This window comes from Centropristis striata, chromosome 9 (assembly GCF_030273125.1).
Source record: "Centropristis striata isolate RG_2023a ecotype Rhode Island chromosome 9, C.striata_1.0, whole genome shotgun sequence".
Lineage (NCBI taxonomy): Eukaryota > Metazoa > Chordata > Actinopteri > Perciformes > Serranidae > Centropristis > Centropristis striata.
Window position 1 is genome coordinate 32,219,031 of NC_081525.1, and position 21,429 is coordinate 32,240,459.

The 21,429-nt window shown below is 38.5% G+C and overlaps 2 protein-coding genes across 2 annotated transcripts; one reads left to right on the forward strand and one right to left on the reverse strand.

The window, feature by feature from the left end:
• Positions 1–783: 783 nt before the first annotated feature.
• plaat1 (phospholipase A and acyltransferase 1) lies at positions 784–3,981 on the reverse strand. Its single transcript, XM_059341734.1, has 5 exons — positions 3,855–3,981; positions 2,978–3,027; positions 2,324–2,462; positions 1,400–1,668; positions 784–885 (listed from the first exon to the last, which is right to left on the reverse strand). Exons 2-5 carry the CDS (start codon positions 3,002–3,004, stop codon positions 784–786), a joined length of 537 nt encoding a protein of 178 aa, XP_059197717.1. The 5' UTR covers positions 3,005–3,027; positions 3,855–3,981.
• Positions 3,982–6,025: 2,044 nt separating this feature from the next.
• On the forward strand, positions 6,026–21,141 carry mfn1b (mitofusin 1b). Its single transcript, XM_059341604.1, has 18 exons — positions 6,026–6,160; positions 6,611–6,768; positions 6,921–7,056; positions 7,935–8,097; positions 9,753–9,877; positions 10,090–10,198; positions 12,208–12,315; positions 12,510–12,663; positions 13,083–13,150; positions 15,249–15,370; positions 15,620–15,746; positions 15,937–16,041; positions 16,155–16,257; positions 17,399–17,625; positions 17,711–17,887; positions 18,359–18,555; positions 19,048–19,182; positions 20,342–21,141. Exons 2-18 carry the CDS (start codon positions 6,621–6,623, stop codon positions 20,409–20,411), a joined length of 2,274 nt encoding a protein of 757 aa, XP_059197587.1. The 5' UTR covers positions 6,026–6,160; positions 6,611–6,620; the 3' UTR covers positions 20,412–21,141.
• Positions 21,142–21,429: the final 288 nt, after the last annotated feature.

Sequence of the window (21,429 nt, forward strand, 5' to 3'; positions counted from 1 at the left end):
TTAAACTGTTACATAGATTTTACCCCACGAAAGTGCTGTTACATAAGTTTAAAGTTGACAACTGAATTCCCCCTCGGGGATGAATAAAGTAAGTTTGATTGATTGAGGTGGAATGTGGTTTTGTCCTTTGTTAACAGAAATATTTTCACTGGTATTACTTTGCATTATAAAGATGTCATACTTGGCTGTTTTGATCACAAAAAGAAGGATGATGATGCATATTTTCTTATAAATTTAATTTTTCTTTTTGCTAAATACCACATACACAAATGCAAATTTTCAAGTAAAAAAAAAAAAAATCCTTTTTGTTGTATTTTTATAATCAACATTTCCCATTGTGATTTTATCTATTTATTGATCAAGTTATTATGACTTGAATTGATATGTGCCCAAATTAACAGTACCAATTCTCACAGATTCAGCAAGTGTCAATTAAAAAATATGTAGTGGAATAAAGAAAATCAGATACAGTTTTGCTTACAGGGTGGCTGAGCAAATGCATCAGGCTGCAATTTTATGCCATTTGGCTACATAAAGTAAATACGAATTCACATTCCTTAACTGATGATCTGTTGAGTATAAACTTACATAAATTAGTTTAGATTAAAGAATTTGTTAAAGATGAGCAAGAGGAATTTCTATAAAAAATAGGAGGCCAGTTGCTGAACAAGTAACACAGTCATTTACATTTTATTAATTCTTTATTTGGATTTTATTTTTGCTTTATTAGTTACAGCCGCATGAATGTTGGGAGACAACACCCTTCAGTGAAGAACACAGCTGTCAGAAAGGCCTGTTTCTGGATCGTGTGTTGATTAGTCCCAGGACAGAGAAGGCACTGGCTGCTGCTGTCACCAAACTGATGGCCCCAATGGCCCGTGTAGCCTGAGGAGACAAGGAGGACAAGAGGAGGTGGACTGAGGATTGCGGTTAACCTAAAGATAGTAAAGAACAGGAACTGTGCCTCTGTCGAATTACAAGTGTTTGTAACACAGTGAGAATAACAATGAACAGCAAAGGTTTTTGGAGGAAACTTAATTGATTTAATAAAACATTCTATGTGGTAGAAGTACAACATCCTTAGCCACTATTCAAAGCTAGGGGGTGAGTATGGAAGCTGATTTTATGCCAATGTGTTGACTATTACTTTACATTACACAAACTTTCTCACACAGTCACAGAGCCGAAATCTGAATATAGAAACAGTCTGGAGTCCAGGAAGTAACACAGGCCATTATGAAGTAAATGTTGGATTTATTTTATGGTGAGGTTTACTTGAAAGATAATGTCTTTTAAATATCCTGTTCTGTTCTACGTGTCATCAGTCACTGTGGTAGTGATAAGTGAGTATTTTGCCCTGATGGCACATGAGACAGAGACAAAATAAACAGTGAGAGACCTGCTCGGACACCCCCTCCCCGTAGCGCAGAAGGGTAACAAAGTGCTCGCAGTTGCTCCCCAGCAGGTCGTAAGACACCTCCTGGCCAATGAGGTTTTGAGCTCGCTGAATGATTTCAGAGATGGCCAGGGGTGTGTGGTTGTGGTCGTACTTGTTGTTGACACGGTACGAGTCGCTTCCCACCACCTCCTTCAGCAGCTGCATGCGCACCACTGCCTTCCGGCTGAAGACGGACTTCACACTGGACATGGCGGCTGCCTGGTTCTCATCTGGAGAGGACAGAATGTATCATGATCATGAAGGATTCAATCAAAACTGGACCAGTGTTATTGCCCTAAAAAGGACTCAACAACAACAACAAACCAGATGAAACTGAGATCCACTACAGGAGAAAGAACCTGTGATGGAGAAAAACTTTCAGTGATTTAGATCTCTGGTTCCCCACCTGAGGGGTCCCAAATCCCACAGGAGGTTGAAAGGCCTTTTTGATTTTAAAGGGTCTAAGACAACTTTTTCTTTTAGTTTTTTTGTGGCGTTTTTCATTAGAAAGAATGGAAGGAGGAGACAGAGGAGAAGACAAGCAGCAAAGAAAACCTCAGGCTGGATTCGAACCCCAGTCCGCTGCAACCAGTGAGCCACTGCACTGATTTAAAAAAAAAAAATACACTTATACCTCAGCATTGTGCGAATAAAACTAAATAAAAAAAATTTCAGATCAGAAACAGCACAAACAAGCTGTTTAAAATCCTTGAAAACTGCTTATTTTACACAAATTTAGTTAGTTAGTTAGTTATTACATTCACTATTTGGAACCTTTAGTTTAGCTCATATGATCCCGAAGCACCAAGTCCTACACAAGGACTTTTGTTAAACTTGTCTCAGCTGGTTAAAGTCTCGGAGCTCTCTCTGAGCTTTCCTACTGACCAACAGGAGTGAGGTTGATGATGTAACCATCACCCAGGTAGAGCGCCCAGTGCTGATAGGCTGGTCTGAAGATCTCAATGAGGTCGCCAGGCTGGGGGTCACCAGAGAGGTCAGGAAGGTCAGGGTCATTAGAGGCCATCTGCACACAGAGAGGGACAAACACACACACACACACACACACACACACACACACAGTATATCACTATACATACATATTAATTGCTTTCATGAAAGGCATGCACCGTGGAAATGTTTATTGTTTAAAAAAAAGACATTTGTTTATTAACTAAAGATATTTAGAATCTTTTAACAGTTGGTATTTTGAAAGTTACACTCTTTAAAAACCGAAATGGTCTCATATTACAGTTCTGATCTACATCTGATGTAATATGATAAGCCATGACCAATAAAATGAATGGAAATATTTTTTCTATCAGGTCTTTGTTTTCCCAAGAGTTGCTGGATTATTTGTCAAAAACATACACATATTACAATTAATGGAGACTATAGCTGTAAAAGGACCTTTTTGAATGGCTGATACACACATTTCCCTTTTCGGAGGTTAATAGGGTCGTTAATACTCATCATAAGGCAACATATCCACATCATAAAAACACACACAGGTCGTACTAAACAGCCTTTCAGTCAACTTACAATAGAGTTTTGTTGTTGTTTATCCATCCCACATCATGCTTCCACAAATTCTATAAGGAAAAGAAAACACAAACATCCCATTTTAACCCACTAACATCAGTTAATGTGAATCTGAGAATTGAGAAAATATATTTTCTATATAAAATAAGATACATTCTTGTGTCAAAAGGCAAAATAACTAAATTCCCAGAGAAAGAGAATGCTAGATAGGATGGTACAATGTAAAGGACACCCATACATACACACACAGACAATACACACATGAGCTGTTGTGTCACCTGTGCTGCCACAATAGCATCAACACAATGGGGAAGCTGACAGAAAAATAGTTTGAGCCCAGGTTACTTCACACTGAAATAATCACCCATAAAAATGTGGATTTGAATCACTTTTACAACAAGCAAATTACTGTGGATCACCTGGGATAATAATTACATTTCAGGATTTTATGTTTATTCCACAGAGAGAAGAGTTTGGATCTAAATTGCACATGGATGGAATGAAATCTATATCTGCCCAGGAGAGCAATTATCTCATCATTAATGTATGACGCTGGAGCCATGCAGAATAAAAAGGCTCATATTATTTTACCAAACCAAAACTCAAACATGAAAACACAATTTGACCCTGTTTGGAGTTTATTTTTATATATACATTTTTTTTTTTATCATACATCATGTAGTTATGCTCTAAAACACCCAATGCTCCTAAATATACACCATCCTGTAGATATAAAATACAAAATATTTAAATAAAGTGCCATAGATACCATAAAATATCCTTGTTGTAATGTTTTAGTATAATGATGGTGATTTTATTGAATTTATGTCAGCAGTCAAACAGTCAAACATAGAGCAAATACAGGGGTGGTACTTACTCGAACACCAGCAGCTTTTTCTTCCTCACCATTTTAATTCTCCATCATAAATCCGCACATAAAAAAATCCAGCAAGAAAAGAAAATCAGAAAGAGATTGATTCCAAGTTTCTGAGATGATAAAATGTTGTCAAATATCCCAAAGACGCTGGAGGTCCTGGTGGAGGTATTTCAGTGTCCACTGCTCTGACTGATGACAGTTTACCACAGTTGCTAAGGTCACACACACACACACACACACACACACAAACACACACACACACACACACACACACACACACACACACACACACACACACACAAACACACACACACACACACACACACACTCACACACACACACACACACACACACACACAGAGGCGTTTCCTCCCTACCATTGTCCCATTCACAAGCAGCCACACTGCTATTCTCTACAACAGCTATTGTGTGTTTGCAAAGGCAACACATGTATGACTGATTTCATTGAAATGTTGTCTGATCTCTGTGCTTGCAGGGGTAACTTTAGTGTAGCAGCCCAGGGTGCATGTTTTTATGTTCTCCTATTGCAACTTAAAATGTGTCTATGTGTTCTATGGGTTGCATGTTCATTTTTAATATGTCATGCATAATTACCCATTTCAGGGCATTTTTTTTGCTCTTTTTACATTTGACTCACTGTGGCCTTGTATTTCATAGTTATATATGAGTCGTGCAGCTCTATGGAACCAGCGCAATCATGGCTAGAAGTGGGAATAACTAAAACATGTATTTGTGCAGTATAACACCGTTATAATGACACAAATCATTAAAAAAAAAGAAAAAACGCAAGTTGAATTTAAATAAATAGATAGATTATTTATTTAAAATTAGAATAAAATGGAATGTATATATAACACTTTTCCAAGTGTCATAAATACTGGAAAAACAAATTAGGTCTCCACATGCTATACATATTGAACCATTTGCATTTCCGGTCGTCTAAGCAGAATCAATCATGTTGAATGTTTTTAACAGGATATGGTTATTCCAAACTGTTTCAAATGAAACATGTAAAAAATAAAGAATTTTGACAGAAACAATTTTAAACTTCATTTTGGTTAGTTTTTCTAGTGTATATTTTATAAATAATGATCCATTAAAGGACTGTCGGAAAGTAAAAATTCTTACAATAATGCATGTTTCGAAAGTTTCTTTCTACGATAAACGGTGTATTTATGGCGATCTTTTAAGGAAAAGGAAACACTTTTCTTTCCTCCCTTCTGTTTTTTTAAAGCATGGCTCTTATACGCATTTTAACTAAACTTATCATTATTTCTGACGGTATTTTTAAAGCTTATCATGCTGTAAACCTGTCCTGTGTATAATCAATCACCCGTGGTGTACTTGAGGCCTCAGCTACAATAAAGGAGATGTCAGGGGTTGGATGCATTCTTTGCTTGCTGATTGGCTGCTGGCCTTCAGCTCCTCGTCACTTGCCCCGCCCCCCTGTCCTCCTGTCCAGTTAGAAGCTGCGTCAAGTGAACCTGAACAGAGCAGGAAGTCTTGGTTTCAAGATAAAAGAAAAGAGAAAAAGAAGGAGGACCATTTAAAAAAATATATCAGAGTGGTGAATTAATTCATTGAAGTTTAAAAACACTATTTATGATATAATGTACAACTGTAGATGTTATAAATAATATAAATGCATGATCAGTTGACATTAGTATAATAGGGGCAGTACATTAATATTGACAAGAAAAAAAATGTGAATTTTAAGTTTGAGCTGTAGCCTAATATTTTTGTTGTTGTTTTTCTACTGTACTGCTTTAATGGGAGTGATTGCACTTTTTGACCCCCCCCCCCCCCCCCCCCCATGTTGTATATGGACACAAATAAAAACATATATATTAATATACATGTTTATATATGCAAGGATATACACAGTTTAATATACAAAAACAATGAAGTCACATGGTGAAACTTAGAAACATTAGACACCCTGTAAAATCAAAACCATGAGCAAGGATGAATCAGTTGAGTTTAACAACCACATCTATTTAAAGCATATGCAAGTCAGTAGGAACTTAACTTAAATCTTATCAAGACACATTCAAATAGGCACCCATGTCAGCAACTGTGCTTTTATTTTGAAGTTTGTGCCCGGAAGCCTTTGTGCTTCTCCGACTAGCTTGATGCTGCTGGTGCCATTACAGGATACAAACAGAAGGTTAGCGAGGATTGACAGCAAGTAATCATTAAAGGAGGAAAGGGATTGTCTGTTCTGTCATCGCGGATCAATATTGTTTGTGTTATGAGAAGAGGACACTGGCTGTGTCAGCGCTGTGGTAAGGAAATAAACCCGCTAACGTTAGCTAGCAGCGGTGATGCTAGTTTACTACATACCGCGTTAGCTAGCTTAATCTGTTAGCCTGTATGGTAAAAGCACGCGTCCGCTCGTTACATATTGTTCAAATATTAGTCATAAGTATATAAAACATACTTACTTAATTACTTATATATATAATCATTGTGGGCTATTCTCGTGTCGTGCATTGACGTTTCAGGATGCCAACTTTTATGCTCGCTTAAATAATAGTTAAGTTTGATAAGTTAGCTAATAACCTGACAGATGCAATTTGACAGTTCCCTAAAAAGCTGCATTCTGATCAAACACGTGGACTGTTCAGCTTGATGTAAACAGTACATACAGATATGATTATTATGATGTTGATGGACATTGTTCGTGTGCTCTGACATATCCGTGTTTGCCCTTTTTGACCCTTCTGTGTGTTTAGATTGAACACTATGGCTGCAGCTCCTCCACTCACCCGCTCAGACTCAGCTCGGGGGGAGTTTTCCCCTCTGAAGCACTTTGTTGTGGCCAAGAAGAAGATCAGCGATGTGTTTGAACAACTTCTCAACTATGTGAAAGAGACTTCAGAGTTTGTAGAAGGTGAGAGGGTTTGCTTTATTTGCCTGCCTTTGCACTAATAGCTGAAAATCATGTTATGCTAGTGAGCAGTGATTACATCAACACCATGTTAATCAGTCAGTTCTCTCACTCTTAATGGCTCCTGTTGTTTTATGTCACTGTGTGTTGGGCAGAAACCTGTGCAAATAAAGCTTTGGAGAACATTGCAAGTCAGGATCAGAAGTTGGAGATTCAGTCGTATGCTGACAAACTTGCTATCATTAAGGAGGTGCTGGCACGCAGACATATGAAAGTGGCATTTTTTGGCAGGTAAAAACATCCATACACACACATCTATTATAAAAAGTATTTTCTGATATGATTCTCTAATGGTCTGTCTATAAAACAAGCTTTGCAGATGTAATTGTTGTGATGTACAAGAATGTATAAGATGACATTGTTTGTGGAAGACTTATAACAAAAAAGGAATTTCACATAATTTAGGACTATTGTTATAAACCACGTCTTAAAAATAAAAATAAAAAGATCTAAAGCAGAATAAAAACTTGCAAAAATAAGTCCACAGGAGACCAACCACTGCACATTAATTAGGTCTGGTAAAAGTAATTTAGCTAGTTTTAATCATCTCCACATAGATTTGACATGAATTCAGCCTAGGTGTTGCTCAAAACTGCTTTGGTACAGAGTCTAAACCTTATACTGGTAGAGGAAAACCCTTGGTGAATGAGTCCATCCCCAGATTACTCAGTTAGCAGGTTTGCTTTCACTTTTAATTTGATGAGTGTCCTTGATTTGACATTGTTCAGTCACCTCATTCACTTTCTATTGTAAAAACCCATTCTGCATAATTGAGTTTAAGCTGATTGAACAATGTCATGCTCTGTACTGACGCAAAGAAACGCCTATAAATCCAAAACAAAACAGAATGGGTGTGTCAGAAAAAGAGATTTCTCAGCAATGACTTGCAGCTTCCAGGACCTTCTTACAATGAAATCAAAGTTTATCACGATTATTTTCATCAATACTGGTATCATGATTATTATTCATGATTTTGCAAACATAATGCATTTATTGAACTTTAGAAACAAAATTTGTCTTTTTAAACAGTGAATTTTCTCAACAGATGTCAAAACACCACACCCTAATTTGAAGTATATGCAGTCAATGAGTGTTTTGTGTGTTTTTAGGACCAGTAATGGTAAAAGCACAGTAGTCAACGCTATGCTGAGGGACCGCGTGCTGCCCAGCGGGATCGGCCACACCACTAACTGCTTCCTCAGTGTGGAGGGCACAGATGAGGACAAGGCCTACCTCAAGACAGAGGGCTCTGACGAGGAGAAGAGCATCAAGGTAAATGCTCTTTTAGTAGCTGTTTTGCAAGGTTTGGTTAGGCTTTAATCAGTCCTTTATAACACATTTACATGTTTGATGTTCTCTGCTATTGAGAACTACTTTTTATTTCTGCTAGAGTATTCAGGGACAAAGTTGAACCACACCACATTACATTTTAATCACTTGATACTGATAATATATGTTTGGAAATCTAATCAGCAATGTTGCATTTCCTGTGTTTATTGACTTGTGTTTGCACACATGCTGTCATAACAGCAGGATTGTGGTTGATGAGATTTTCACTGTTGTTGTTGAAGTGCTGTTATACTCACATGGGTCACACAGTCGGGAATACAAGCTGATAAGGTTTATTCCTCAAACTGATAACAAAGCCTGTCTTTGTACTCACCCTTCTACAGGTAGCATTACATTGTTTTTATGAGCTGGAGTTTACTTTTGTCAATCAAATCTATTCATAAAAAGCCTTATTCAAGTTTGTTATACAGTTATATGAAGGGTAATGAAACTGTAATTAAAAATAAAATAAATGCATAGAAACAAATAGCAGACAACACAGAACACGTTGTGGACTTCAGCTTTAATTTTGTCATAGAAAAGAAAAATGCTGAATGCTGTTTTTCTATTTGACGGCTGGCTTGTTGATTTCTCAAACCCCAACATGTGTGTACGGTGCACATGATACCTGAACCTACAGCCGTGTTTACAGACACAGTTATGCAGGATATTTACGTCGGTGTCAGGTGTCTGAGTCTCTCTTGACTTAAACTCAATGAACCAAATGAAGTCGACATTATTTCAACATAATAAGCAGCTGTCTCGTGCCTTTTACATGGCAATCTCCGCTGTGTCAGATATTAATATGGGTTTTCCTGTAAAATGAACATTTGCAGGTTTTAATGTTAAGACAAGCCTAATGATGATAGAAAAATCCTGGTAGCTGCCGAATTACATTTGACTGTTAAATTATTACCATATTGCCGTAGCTGTAAATTATACCTTCCTGTTTTAAAAGTAAAATATTTAACTGTTTTTTTAAATTATTATTTTTATTTGCACACATATTATGGTGCATAAAATCTGGATAATTAGCTTACAGTATAATTTACAAAAATACAACAAAAATAAGTAAATTACAACAAGAAGCACATAAAATAAAATAAAAAATCATTAAAACAATACAAGGAAAAAGAAAAACAGAAAAAAGAATACATTTATTTAAAATATATTTATTTTAATGTCAAGGAATAATTAGACAGCATGAATAAAATGTCATGAAGATGTACCTGTGAGGAAGTTGCTAAATCTAAGCGATGATGGTAGGGAAATAAGGTCAGGACATATATATAAACATCATAGAAATATGGAAGCCTTCCTTTTAACACAGTGAAAACTCATAGAACAAACTTTACATTTTTATAAAAGTGACTTAAAAAAGATATTCTCAAGGCTCGACAACAGCCAGAAATAGAAAAGTCATCGTTATTACAATTACAGCAAACATGTAATTGTAATAATGGTAGGTAATGTTATCTTCATTGTTTTCTCTTTAATGCATAACGAGATGATAAAACCAGTCTCTGAAAATTGATTTTACATTTAATAAAAGTTTTTACAACAACAGCCATAACAGTACGTTTACATTTCCTCTGCAGACAGTAAACCAGCTGGCTCACGCTCTCCACATGGACGAGAGTCTGGATGCCGGCTGTCTCGTCCGTGTGTTTTGGCCGAAGACCAAGTGTGCTCTGCTTCGAGACGACCTGGTGCTCGTGGACAGGTAACAGGATCTGCTAATCACATCTGCACAGTTTGTAAATATCAATTTGACAGTTTCTAGGACATTTAAACCTTGGGTTTACACAGAGAGTCCTTCATGGGCAGAAGAAAATAAAGCTCAAATAGATATTACTAATAAGCAGTAATGGCAGTAATTACTTTACAATTTTGGATATGTCATTTGACCTTTTGACCTCTCTTTGACTCCCTTAGCCCGGGAACAGATGTCACAACCCAACTGGACAGCTGGATTGACAAGTTTTGTCTGGATGCTGATGTCTTTGTGCTGGTGGCCAACTCTGAATCAACACTTATGAACACGGTAATATTGGCATATGAACCTCACATAACTCATATTAATATCCTGTTAACCCTCTGAATCCCAGGCCGTTCAGGACGTTTTTCTGATAAATTATATATATTTTTTTAATGTAATAAAAATTAATTTTATATACATTTTCAGTGAATATTTTCAACATAATCTCAGCAAAATCAGTCATGGCTTCACTTTAATGTATTTAACAGTATCTAATTATTCCAAACAGTTTAGTTTTGGCAGCATTTTAAAGGAGACGTTTATGATGAGAATTTTAGTGATTTTGAAAGAAATATAAGAATTTTTAGGCTTTGTTTTGGTTACTTTTCCTAACGGAAAATTTCATAATCTATGATCTGTTTAAGGACTGTCGGAAATTTGAAATTATGCCTGTTTTCAGTTTCTTTCTACCATAGATGGTGTATTTTTTGAGATCTTTTAAAGAAAACCCTTTTTACACTAGATGTTGGTATTTAGGTTTGGGCCATTGTTGTTATCCTGGAACAAAGAATAAGTTATAATGCTGAGATGATGCCTGTGCGTGCATATTACAGTTTCTGTTTCCACAGCTCATTATTTCTGAATGTTCCTTTTAGTGTCCAGTCATGATGATGATAGGAAAGTAATTTGATTTGTCATGAGCTCTAATAACACACCACCAGCTAAGCAAGCTCAGTAAGTTTTCAGTTCTGCCAGTCACTTGTGTGTACTTAAAGGGCCATTGTGGATGCTTTCTATGCTGAGCTGATTACAGAGGGCAGAATGTGTCTGTCTGTGTTTGCATCCAGCCACACAGGCCCCACTCTTGTTTCTGTCTGCTCAGGCATTCATGCAATGTGAAGCTGGACACACAGTCAATCTCAGAGCTACTTATCCCGGCAGCAGCTCTTACAGGGAGAGCAAACACACATTCCCCTCTGGGCTATTCAATAGAAATAAATCCCTGGCTTTATGTAAATAATGTAAGATTGTCAGGTAGCAGTGAGAGCTTACCATGAAAATGTTTTATCCATGTTGCCAACCAACTTTGCTGTATTGGTATGCAGAAAATAATACATGTCCGGCCTTAACTGGGTTATATAATAATTAATACTCTAGTATATGTTAGAGCCCCATTCTTCCATGTCGTAAGGTCTATTTCATTCTTGAGTTTTCTGCCCTTCCATATACAGGTGCATCTCAATAAATTTGAATATCATGGAAAAGTCCATTTCCAGTCGTTCAAGTCAAATAGCCTCAACCAAGTATTGAGTCATATAGATGGACAAACTTCTCAGAGGCCAACATTTCCATATTAAACATACTTTTTAAAAGTGTTTATTTATAATAGTTTTTTTAAATACTGAATTTTAGGTATTCATTAAATGTAAACCATACTCATTATAATTAAAAGAAATTAAATAAATTAAGACATGAAATGTTTCATTCTGTCTGTAATGGATCTATATATATATATATATATGTGTGTGTTATTTCCACTTTTTGAATTGAATTACTGACACAAATAAACTTTTCTATGATATTCAATTTTTTTAGATGCACCTGTATACCTGCTGGACATGAGTGTATCCCATTCCATATAGTATATATCTTGGGTTGTCACTTCAATGGGTACTGTTTGAGTTATATACAGTCTTTGTGGCAGAATATAATTTTGACAGATTCAACCCTTGAGCTTAAACTGAGACTTCTGCTTTAAACCTTGGGTTCAAAGGTTTAGCTGATACTTTTCTTTAAGATAGTAGTTTTTAATTAGAATGAACGCAATTAAAATAAAGTAATATCTGTGTTCCTGGAAAGAGCCAGACCCTGGATGTACAGTACATACATCCAATGTAGGTACTGATTTTGAATCAACAATAAGTCACAAGCCCTTTCATTTAAATCGCCTCGAAACTAAAACATTTTTTGGTTCAAAATGGTTTCAATTGTTGAGAGAAAAAGAGAAAAGGGAGGTATTTCTGTAGATTTCTTTCATTGATTTGAGCAACTCTCTTCACCCTTCCACCATCTAGGAAAAGCACTTTTTCCACAAAGTGAATGAACGTCTGTCAAAGCCCAACATCTTCATCCTCAACAACCGCTGGGACGCTTCGGCAAACGAGCCAGAGTACATGGAGGACGTGAGTCGACCATCTGTTGTTTCTGTCTCATGTCAGAACTGATAATTGTTACAGAATGTGGAAATGTCATCATTTTTACAGATTTGTGCCAACCTACATAGACTAGCTACATCTAGGGCTTTTTTTAATGTGGTTTAACAGTGTAAATGACTTCTCCATAGTGCAGCCTAAGAATGTGACATCTGTTCCTCCAGGTGAGGAAGCAGCACACTGACCGCTGCGTCAACTTCCTGGTGGAGGAGCTGAAGGTTGTGGATCGTGATCAGGCACCCAACCGCATTTTCTTCGTCTCCGCCAAAGAGGTGCTCAACTCCCGCATGCAGCGTGCACAGGGCATGCCTGAAGGAGGTGAGGCTTCACATTATAGAGTGGATGCTGTGTAGAGAAACTGTGTTCATATCTTTATGTTTAATATAAGTTACAGCTGGGATATGCTGTTTATGTTTATGATAAATCTGGAATCTTTACATAAAAAGGTAACAGGTGTTCATAAACCTGTAAATATGCAGTCAAGTTTATTATTTATGTTAGGAGACCAAGGTTTTTCATAAACTTGTTTTTAAATTCTTATTTTTTAGGGAAGTTATAGTTAGGTATCACTAAGGTATCACTAAATTCCATTGATGATGCACATGACAAATTATGTTAAAACAATTGCAGTGACAGAAATGATGTAAATTGGCTAAAAATAAGGTGTCTGTGCTGATGCAGGTTGTGTATTTGTGCAATAATAATTTCACATACAATGTGATGGTTTCCTCTAACAGGTGGAGCCCTGGCTGAGGGCTTCCAGGAGAGACTGAAGGAGTTCCAGTGCTTTGAGAGGAGGTTTGAGGTGGGTGGGTGTGGGTGTGTGTGTGTGTGTGTGTGTGTGTGTGTGTGTGTGTGTGTGTGTGTGTGTGTGTGATCTCAATTTGAAGACAGAGAAAGTTAGGCAGTTTTTAAATTAGTTTGGCTTATTCGTGATTAGACAGGTACGCCTCTGAGGTAAAAACCGTGTCAGAAACAGCAGGTGACACAGATGCTGATAAAGTTAAGAAACACTGTGGTTGCTGTGTCATAAAGAACTAAGCAAATCTTTGTGACGCTGTCTGCCTGCTGCTGGCGAGAAGTAAAAAAGGAAAGAGAAGGCAAATGACTATTATGACTTTTTATTTTAAATGTAGTCTTTCAGACCAGGAGATTCAGACAGTGGCAGCTTTATCAGGCTTTGAAACTGAGCTTACGTTAATGTGTCAGGTACTGCTTTGAGAAATTCAGTTGCTTGGTGAAACTGCCTGTGTGCATGTTTTTCAAAGTGTGTGTTGCATGGTGAAAGAAGCAGCAACCAAAGTCCTTCTCCTAACCGTACAAAGTAACCTGAGCAGTCAGCTACTCGTACTTGGTTCAGTGGTTTGGTTTCGCCACCAACCGTACAATATATGAAGCTGTCGGCTCCGGGGCCTCCTCGACCAATCACTGTGCCTTTTCCATCAACCTGCGTCTTCATTGCTGAAGTCTAGATTCACTTAGGCGAGGGCATCAGTTTGTTTTCATTCCACTTTATTTTTGTTCTATTTTAACAGTTTTGAGTGTTGAGTTCTGTGTTTTTTGTTGCATCTTGCTGAGATGTTTTGGTTGTAACTAACAGGAATTTAATTGTGTTCTTACTGGGAGGAATTGTCATAAAAGTTATAATCCTGAAGATTTTAGTCATGGTCTATTTGTCGACACCGTGCTTATCTTGGTAATAGCAATCTGGTTTAAAACTACACGTACTGAACAATCATTGAAGATCTACTTTGTTAGAAATGCATCAGAAAGCAGCTATTATACCTGATCATACCGGAGCCCAACAGATGCATGTTGTTTTAATAGCAAAGTCAGTCAACAATCAAACTGCGATGTGATTTTATGCAGCATGTGACCAGAGTCGTTCTCCACATAACAAACAATCTAGATTAATAACTAGAACTACAGGTAAGGGATTGGTATTGAAAATATGTATTTTTGAATCGGGGTGATCTGTCCCGTTAATTGTTAAGCAGCAACAGTATGAAATGTTCACTTTGCATTAGCAGTAACTTCATACAGTTCTGATACGATTTTCGGCAAGTGGACAATAAGTGGTGAGCCTGTGATCAATAGTCGAATCGGATTTTGAAGCGAAATTTGTGAAAATGCGAATTAGGAACGTTTCCATCAACTAGTTTAGAGCGAATAGCAAAGCGGCATAAATGTACTTTAGCCAGAAGATGGCAGTATAATGTGTTGCTGTAGGCTAATCCGTCAGTAAACAGTAGAAGTAGAGATAGAGCAAGAGAGAAAAATAATTTTAAAGAACAGGTTGCTAATCGGACAGCTTTGGCCACCCACCAGAGAAAATATGTTTTCAGGAATTAGATTCAATGGGTTGAATCTAATGTATGTCTAATTTCAAATGTCTAATGAATGTGAAAACGTTAAATGGTTGAAATAGAAAATGTTTTTGATTTTATGAAAATCTTAAGGATTATAACTTGTGAAATAACAAATAATGGCACTTTAGGCTCAATCTGCCTCTTTTGCTATTGTGCATTGAAGACATAAAACTGATCGATCATCCCAGAAACGACACGATAATTCTACTTTTATATGTTACAGTATGTTTTATTTTCCTTCACCTGTGTTCTTGATGTTCTTGATTGTCTTCACTTGATATGTTTTATAATTTTGCTCTGGCTCCATCAACACATTACTGTGACTTCACAATATGTGGGCTGTGGGACTCAAGATACACACTCTGCTGCTGTCATTTTCACACCTGTGTTTCCATTCTTTTTCTTCTCTTAAGTTAAAGTAGCAGGTGTGTGTCTTGTCCTCTGTTCGTCCCTGGTTAGTGTGCAGGTTCATGCACCCTATCCAGCAGCAGCCCCTTTAGCTGTCACAGTAACTTGTGTGTTATGGCCTCGCAGGAGTGTATCTCGCAGTCAGCAGTGAAAACAAAGTTTGAGCAGCACACTATCAGGGCCAAGCAGATCACAGAAAAAGTCAAGAGCATCATGGACGCCATCAACATCGAGGCGGCGGAGAAGAGGTGGGTACCTTGCTCCATATATACTCTTTTAGTGGTAGGAATTTGTTTTTTTGACAGTGCCATGAAGGGGTTATAGAGGAAATCTATGAAATGATAAAGTAAGTTGTAGATACTAAAGAGGATTTCTCACAAATACTACTTTCTGCTGTGTTTGTGTCTTTACTTGATTCTCTTTGACAGCGGAATTGTTCAGCTGCTAGTTTGCATTTGTTTCTAACTTTATTTCCTGTTGGTGGGGCGGGGCTTCAGGGTGGCAGCTCTGGAGGACAGAGAGTATCAGATGGACCGGCTTGAGTTTGTCAAGAATCAACTCAACCTGCTGATTACTGAAATCAAAAAGAAGATCAAAGCTATCAGTGAGGATGTGGAGTCGAAGGTAACGTACACGACAACTGGTGGAAGAACTGTTGAATGTCCTGCAAAATCACCACTGAGTCATGTCAGTGCATCGACTGTTTCCTTGATTTGGAAGGACTTTACTGATTAGTTTGAAGCTTTTTTCATATTGTTGACATTGAACATGAGCCCCAATGCTCTGTCGCTGACTGTTAACTTGTTTCATCCAGGTGTCCACTGCCATGGGAGAGGAGATCTGCCGGCTCCACGTAATCGTTGATGAGTTCCACACTGACTTCCACCCGTCGCCGCACGTCCTGAAGATCTACAAGTCTGTAAGTAGATGCACACGACTTTTGCACCTCAGGCAATAATCTGAGGTGCACTGGTCTCTTTATTTGTGTTGACTCCTTTCCATGTGACCTCTGACTCCTATCGCTGTTTGCAGGAGCTGCTGACTCACGTGGAGGAGGGAATGGGCAAAAATTTGGCCTTCCGCTGCTCGGACGCCATCAACGCTTCTGTTCAGTGCTCCCAGAAATACATGATGGGTAACTGAACTACAAACAAAACTAGATCTCTTTGGTAGTGCATTGTCCATGTGTCACTTGTGTCAAAGAGTGACTAGTTGCTGCTGAACCAAGAGGCTCGCTGAAGGAAATTAATAATAATCTGCACCCTATCATTCACACCATCAGTGAGGGATTATAGAGGATTTTTTTATATATTCTATTATTGAGACAGATGGAAGAATAATGAGGATTTAAAATGACTTGTTTGTGTAAAATAATACTTTGCTCAGAAACTTTCTTTGCTTAAAAGACCAAAGAAGCAAATCATATTTTCTTAGAAAATGATCTCAGCTCAGATTTCCATTATTTTCTCACTCAATCGCACATTTAAACAGTGTTGCTAAACTTAGTCGGAGCCTTGTGGGCACTCAGGCTTTGGTCTGCAACACCCAGCAGCCTGCTATATTTACCCTCTTCGCTGAATGCCATCATCCCATGCTCCATTATGCTACAAATGCGTCACTGTGTCAGGCACGCAGGCAAGCTGTGCTCAGTGACACTGATGTTGAAAAGGTGTTAATGTGCCCTCTGATGAAAAGGACTCAGGTGCTGTTATGAAACTGTGGTGTGATTTTTTTTTTTTTTGTTTCCCCCTAAGGATAGATGAAGAAAAGCAGAATATTAGATAAGATGTAGCTACACAGACCAAAATGTTAATGTTACATTGTTTCTGCCTTTTTGTGCCCAAAAACGAGTTATTAGCTGTAAACTCAACTTCATAGTAAGTGAAAGTATTCATAGTGCTCACTGAAGAATAGCCTTTGCCCTGTGGCCTAGAGGTTAGGAATCGGGCTTGTAACTGGAGAGTCGCCGGTTTGAATCCCGGTACTGACAGGTACTAGGACTGAAGTGCCCTTGAGCAAGGCACCTAACCCCCCTGCACAGCTCCCCGGGCGCAGTAATGTGCTGCCCACTGCTCCTTGCATGGTGTGTTCACTTGTGTGTAAAAAAAAAAAAAGGATGGGTTAAATGCAGAGGTTGAATTTCCCCATTGTGGGATTAATAAAGTAATCTTCTTCTATGTTTAAAATAGAAACCAAGCTACAAGTGAGATGGAGAGCTGTTTATTTCTGTCTGTTTTTATTGTAATTCTCATACTGTGTGTTGTCTCGCTCTCCAGAGAGCATGCTCCCTCTGCTTCCCTCTGGGGCTCAGAGCCAAGTCTCCATGCTGCTGCCCGGCAGGAAGTTCGACCTGAGTTACGACCTAAACTGCGCCACACTTTGCAATGACTTCCAGGAGAACATAGAGTTTCAGTTCTCGTTGGGCTGGTCATCATTAGTCCACCGCTTCCTGGGTTCTGCCAACGCACAGAGAGCGCTCAAACTGGTGGACCAGAACTTCCAGGTACTTACTGCCACTGTGAGAGAGAGAGATGGTTTTGATTCCTGTTGTGGTATTTGATGTCAATAAAACTGCTGTTGTTACTCAGGCGTCTCGCCCAGCGCTGGCCCATACGCCCTCCTCAGGACCGCCCTCCATGATAGCCCCGCCCAACAACAACGAGACAGCTCTCATGACTCAGGAGGACCTGATGGTTGCAATGGCAACCAACGTGGCATCCCTCACCTCCCGCACTTCAATGAGCGTTCTCATCGTTGGAGGAGTGGTATGGTGCTTCCAAAACTGTTCTTGCATGTCAAAATGGTTAAATGTACAGCACGTATACAGTGCTGTACATGCTGTACGTGCTGTTTTCTTTTTTCTCTCAAAGTGAGGAATAAAATTACTCAATCATTTACATTTAATACATTTATTTTGAGAGTTTTTTTTTAAACTATATAACCGTAACCTTCACTCTTACTTTTTTATCTAACTTATTATATTTTAGCTGTTTTTATTTTTTTGTCTTTCTGTCTCTTTGATATGATGGTTTTGTTTTAATGAACTTTAAATGTCCTCTTTTAATTAGTTTTTCTGCCCTTTTGTCGTGATGCATTTGACGTGTTGTGTAAAGCACTTTAATTGCCTTATTGCTGATTTGTGCTATATAAATCAATTTGCCTTGCCTAAAAATGTTTCGCATATTGTCCATCGAGAAGAATTCATTCATATATTCATCTGTATTTATTTCCTGAAGGTGTGGAGAACAGTCGGCTGGAGGCTGATCGCCCTGTCAGCCTCGCTGTACGGCGTGTTGTACCTGTATGAGAGACTCACCTGGACCACGAGGGCCAAGGAGCGCGCTCTGAAGCGCCAGTTTGTGGACTACGCAAGCGAGAAGCTGCAGCTCATCGTCAGTTTTACCAGTGCAAACTGTAGCCACCAGGTCCAACAGTAAGTCCTGACACAATATAATTTCTGTAGTTTTATAACAGAAAAAACAAGAAATGTGTTTTTATATTATTAGTTTAACTTTTATTAAAAATAGAAGAATATCCAACACGATAAGACATAAAGATCCATCCAGATATATACCCACTAAAGCTGTCCAATTGTTCTTGTTTTTGTTTTTATTGCAATTAGTCTTTGATGGGATAACGGTGAAATCCACCCTTAAAACACTTGACATGAAGTAATTTTGCCCAGTGTTATAAAAGGCAGATTAATGCTTTAACATGCAGTACGTTAACAACGTGTATGCTCATTTCTCTGCACCATTCCTTCGTTTTCTGTCTGTGATATTTAACCTACTGACAAAGCCTGACTCCCCATAATCTTCCTAATTTGCACACACACACAAACAGATCCCACCCTCCTCTGTGCCCCACCCAGCCCCCCCCTTCTAAATAAATAAGCACTGCAACGCTGTGCCCTCTGTGTTGCCAGGGAGATGGCAGCGACCTTTGCTCGGCTCTGTCAGCAGGTGGACCAGACGCAGAAAGAGCTGGAGGCTGAAATCCGCCAACTGACAGCCAAGATAGATCAGCTGGAGACCGTCCAGAGCCACTCCAAGAGCCTGCGGTCAGTCCGGCTCCTTCTCTCGTTGGGGGGGCAACATGAAGGGTGGAGAAGCGTCTGGGAATTCAGGAAGGTCTAGTCTGGGGAAATTAATATCCTAGATGATATAAGTGACAGGAAGAGCAAACAATTTCAAATTCTACATCCATACCTGGCCAAATTTCCCAAACCTGCCGAAGGACGTGGTGGGTTTTTTTTTCTCCCAGCATAAGCTTGCAGCACAGTCCTGCAGAGAGTCGCCTGATTCACAGATCAAGAAGCAATTCATTGATTTCTAAACTTTCTACCTGCATAACTGCCATAGTATGAGGTGCAGATCACACTTGTTAGCAGACCTGAGAGTGCTGTTATTAGCCCTTTTCATACTGAATTTCCTCAAAAGTGCTGCAAAAGAGCCGTAACAAGCTCTGCCGTCTGTTTGCCTTAGGACATTCATACTGATTCCACAACGGCCGGCCTGCAGTCCGGCATTGCAGAATGAATTGGGAGGAGACCGTAGTGCCATGTTATAGAAGAACTGAAAACTGTTTCTGCTGTAGAGATTCTACAAACTCGGGCTCCTCCGGTTCACACTAATCCCGCCTCGAACAGTTTAAGTCTCTGTTGCTATTTCTTAAGACGGTACAGAGCCGGGATCACTTGTCTCCACATTACGCCTCTGGGACGTTCAGACTGAAGATGAAATGTCACAAAGGCGTAAATATCACGGCTTGAAACAGCAGTCTGAAAGGGGCTACTGACTGAGCAGGTTTTTTGATTATATTTGGGAAAGAGTGAGAACAGATAATATATAAAAATATTTTTTTATTGCTGCTGCTGTGTAGAAAAGCTACAATTTGAAAATGCTACATTTTAAATGAGAGTATTGATACGGAAAAAGGTGTAAATAGTTATGTCACAGTACAAAATATTACAAATGGAAATGTGGGTGGGAATTGGGAATTTAGTTCTTTAAACAGGAATTTTAGGCATTTCTGGAAATTCTGCTAAGAAACAGTTCTTTCTTGACTATTTCTGTTCTTGGTTTTTGCTTAAACTGTACATGTTTGGCAAAAAAGGTCAGCTACAACTTAACAAAATAAATAAAATTACAAGCTTAACTTGACAAGTGTTTGAGATTAAGTTTGCCCACATCTGACGTGTGTTTGTTTTCGTTCTGCAGACATAAAGCGACAGATCTGGAGAGACAGTTGGAGGCGTTCACCAACCAGTACCTGCAGCCTCAGCAGTGAGCAGCTCCTCTTCTACGCTCCACAGTTTGGTTCTTGTTGAGCCGATCATTCCTCAGCCGGGCGCCGCCTCATGGCGCCCGGGCCTCATCCCCCAAACTACACCACAGCTTCGGTGTGGACAGTAGGGCTGGACAGATAAATCGATTATCGATTGATCTATCAACTGAACAGAAATCTATAGATATTTTTGATCAATGAAAGTTAGTGGTTTATCAGACAAGAATACCAAACTTCTGCAGCTCATCAAGTGTGAAGATTTGGTCCTTTTTGTGTTGTTTGGGGAAAAAAATCATATTTTTTTTGTTGTTGTTGTTTCGTCCCACCAAATAGTCAATTTGATGACTTTTTTCTGAATCAAGAAAAAAAGATTGAGGGTGAAAATAATCTGTATTTTAAGAGTAAAGGCCCAGACACATCAGTATTTCCTCCTCAGTGTTTTGGGTGCTTGAGAAACTGCAGTGAACAAACTGTAAAACAAAACTGCCTGTAAAACAAAGAAACACGGACTCAAAAGTGGACAAGGTGACCACAGATTCTCGGTCGGCATGGAGGCTACCGGTCGGGTGCTATCTTTTGACACTAACGTGCTTCGAACTGTGAATATGCCTTTTTTTGACTAACTTTTGTGGAGCAAATGAAGTTTGAGTGTCCGTAAGACTGTACATGTATCTGTTCGGGCACATGATCTGCTGTATCTTAGCATTAAAAATAAATATATTTCATAATAAAAGAGGATAGTTTTTTTCTTAATGATAAGGACCTAGTTAAAGTAAATTCACTGAGAGGAATCATTTGAGTAGAAAGGGAAAGCATGTCTTTAACATATATTATGTTCTATTTTCTAACTATACAAACTGTATAGATCAAAGGCTTTTGGAAATCCTCATATATTTTATAATACCCTGCTTTATTTATACCCATTAGACAGAATGACAATTACACCAGTCTGCACTTTGTAAAACTGTCTTTTTTTTCTGGATGAGTGTTGAAATACCTCTAGATATGCCCGATTGTATTA